Source organism: Pseudoliparis swirei, chromosome 9, assembly GCF_029220125.1.
Source record: "Pseudoliparis swirei isolate HS2019 ecotype Mariana Trench chromosome 9, NWPU_hadal_v1, whole genome shotgun sequence".
Taxonomy (NCBI): Eukaryota; Metazoa; Chordata; class Actinopteri; order Perciformes; family Liparidae; genus Pseudoliparis; species Pseudoliparis swirei.
Window position 1 is genome coordinate 28,741,775 of NC_079396.1, and position 2,192 is coordinate 28,743,966.

A 2,192-nucleotide genomic window follows, 5' to 3' on the forward strand; every position below is an offset into this window, starting at 1 on the left:
GAAAAAGGGGGGAAAAGGGGGGGGGGGAAAAAAAAGGGGGTCAGGAACAGGGGGGGGAAAAGGGGGGGGGGGGGAAAAAAGGGGGGGAAAAGGGGGGAAAAAAAAAGGGGGGGGGGCAGGGGGGGCAAAAAAGGGGGGGGGTTGGGGGCAAAAAGGGGGGGGGAAAATTGGGGGGGGGAAAAAGGGGGGGGGGCAGGAAAAAAAGGGGGGAAAAGGGGGGAAAAAAAAAAAAGGGGGGGGGGGAAAAAGGGGGGGGGGGGGGGGGGGGGGGGAAAAGGGGGGGGGGGGGTTGGGGGGGGGGGGGGGGGGGGGGGGGGGGGGGGTGGGGAAAAAAAGGGGGGGGCAGGGGGGGGGTTGTTTTGGGGGGGGGGGGGGGGGGGGGGGTTGGGGCAAAAATGGGGAAAAAATTTGGGGGGGGGGGGGGGAAAAGGGGGAAAAGGGGGGGGGGGGAAAATTGGGGAAAAGGGGGGGGGGGAAAAGGGGGGGGGGTTGGGGGCGGGGGGGCAGGGGGGCAGGGGGGGGGGGGGGAAAAGGGGGGGGGGGGGGAAAAAGGGGGGGGGGGGGGGGAAAAAGGGGTCAGGAACAGGGGGGGAAAAAAAGGGGTCAGGAACATGGGGGGAAAAAAGGGGGGAAAAAAGGGGGGAAAAAAAGGGGGAAAAAAGGGGGGGAAAAAAGGGGGTCGGGAAAAGGGGGGAAAAAAGGGGGGAAAAAAAGGGGTCGGAAACAGGGGGGGGGGAAAAAGGGGGGAAAAAGGGGGGGAAAAAAAGGGGGGGAAAAAAAAAAAGGGGGGGGGGGGAAAAAAAAAAGGGGGGGGGAAAAAGGGGGGGGTTGGGGGCAGGGGGGGGAAGAAAATGGGGGGGGGGGGGGGGGGGGGGGCAAAAAGGGGGCAAAAAGGGGGGGGGTTTGGGGGGAGGGGAAAAAAAAAAGGGGGGGGGGGGGGGGGGGGGGCAAAAATGGGGGAAAAAGGGGGGAAAAGGGGGGGGGGGGGGGGAAAATAGAAAAATTGGGGAAAAAGGGGGGGGTTTAAAAAAGGGGGGGGAAAAAGGGGGGGGGGGGGGGGGGAAAAAGGGGGGGGGAAAAAGGGGGGGGGGGAAAAGGGGGGGGGGGGGGGGGAAAAAAGGGGGAAAAAAAAGGGGGGGGGGGGGGGGGGGTTGGGGGAAAAGGGGGGGGGGTTTGGGGCAGGGGGGTTGGGGGGGGGGGGGGGAAAAAGGGGGGGGTTTGGGGGGGGGGAAAAGGGGGGGGGGGGGGGGGGGGAAAAAGGGGGGGGGGGGGGGGGGGGGGAAAAAAGGGGGGGGGGGGGGGGGGGGTTTTGGGGCAGGGGGGCAAAAATAGGCGGGGGGGGGGGTGGGGGGGGGGTTGGGGGGGCAAAAAGGGGCAGGGGGGGGAAAAGGGGGGGAAAAAAAGGGGTCGGAAAAGGGGGGAAAAAGGGGGGGGAAAAAAAGAGGGGGGGGGGGGGGGCAGGGGGGGGGGGGGGGGGGGTTGGGGGGGGGGGGGGGGGGGGGGGGGGGGCAAAAAAGGGGGGGGGGGGGGGGTGGGGGCAAAAAGGGGGGGGGGTTGGGGGGGGTTTGGGGCAGGGGGGGGGGGGGGGGGGGGGGGGAAAAAAAAAGGGGGGGGGGGGGGGGAAAAAGGGGGGTTCAGGAACAGGGGGGGAAAAAAAAGGGGGGAAAAAAAAGGGGAAAAAGGGGGGGGGAAAAAAGGGGGAAGAAAAAGGGGGGGGGGGGGGGAAAAAGGGGGGGGAAAAAAAAGGGGGGGGGGGTTGGGGGCAAAAAGGGGAACGGGGGGGGGAAAAAGGGGGGGGGGGGCAGGGGGGCAGGGGGGGGGGGGCAAAAAAGGGGTTTGGGGGGGGGAAAAAGGGGGGAAAAAAGGGGGTCGGAACATGGGGTCAGGAACATGGGGGGGGAACATGGGGGGGGGGGGGGGAAAAAGGGGGGAAAAAGGGGGGAAAAAAGGGGGGGAAAAAGGGGGGAGGGGGGGGGGAAAAGGGGGGGGGGGGGGGGGAAAAAGGAGGGGAGAGAAGAGGGGGGGGGGGGGAAAAAGGGGTTTGGGGGGAAAAAAAGGGGGGAAAAAAGGGGGGAACAGGGGGGGAAAAAGGGGGGAAAAGGGGGGGGGAAAAGGGGGGGGGGGGAAAAAAAAAAAGGGGGGGAAAAAGGGGGGGGGGGGGGGAAAAAAGGGGGTCAGGAACAGGGGGGGAA

The 2,192-nt window shown here is 66.8% G+C and overlaps 1 protein-coding gene across 1 annotated transcript; it reads right to left on the reverse strand.

The window, feature by feature from the left end:
- Nucleotides 1–860: 860 nt before the first annotated feature.
- On the reverse strand, nt 861–1,642 carry LOC130199058 (uncharacterized; the record flags this gene model as incomplete). Its single annotated transcript, XM_056422244.1, has 2 exons — nt 861–1,396; nt 1,444–1,642. Coding segments are annotated over 2 exons (735 nt in total), but the record flags the coding sequence as incomplete, so codon positions are not given.
- Between the last annotated feature and the right edge of the window lie 550 nt (nt 1,643–2,192).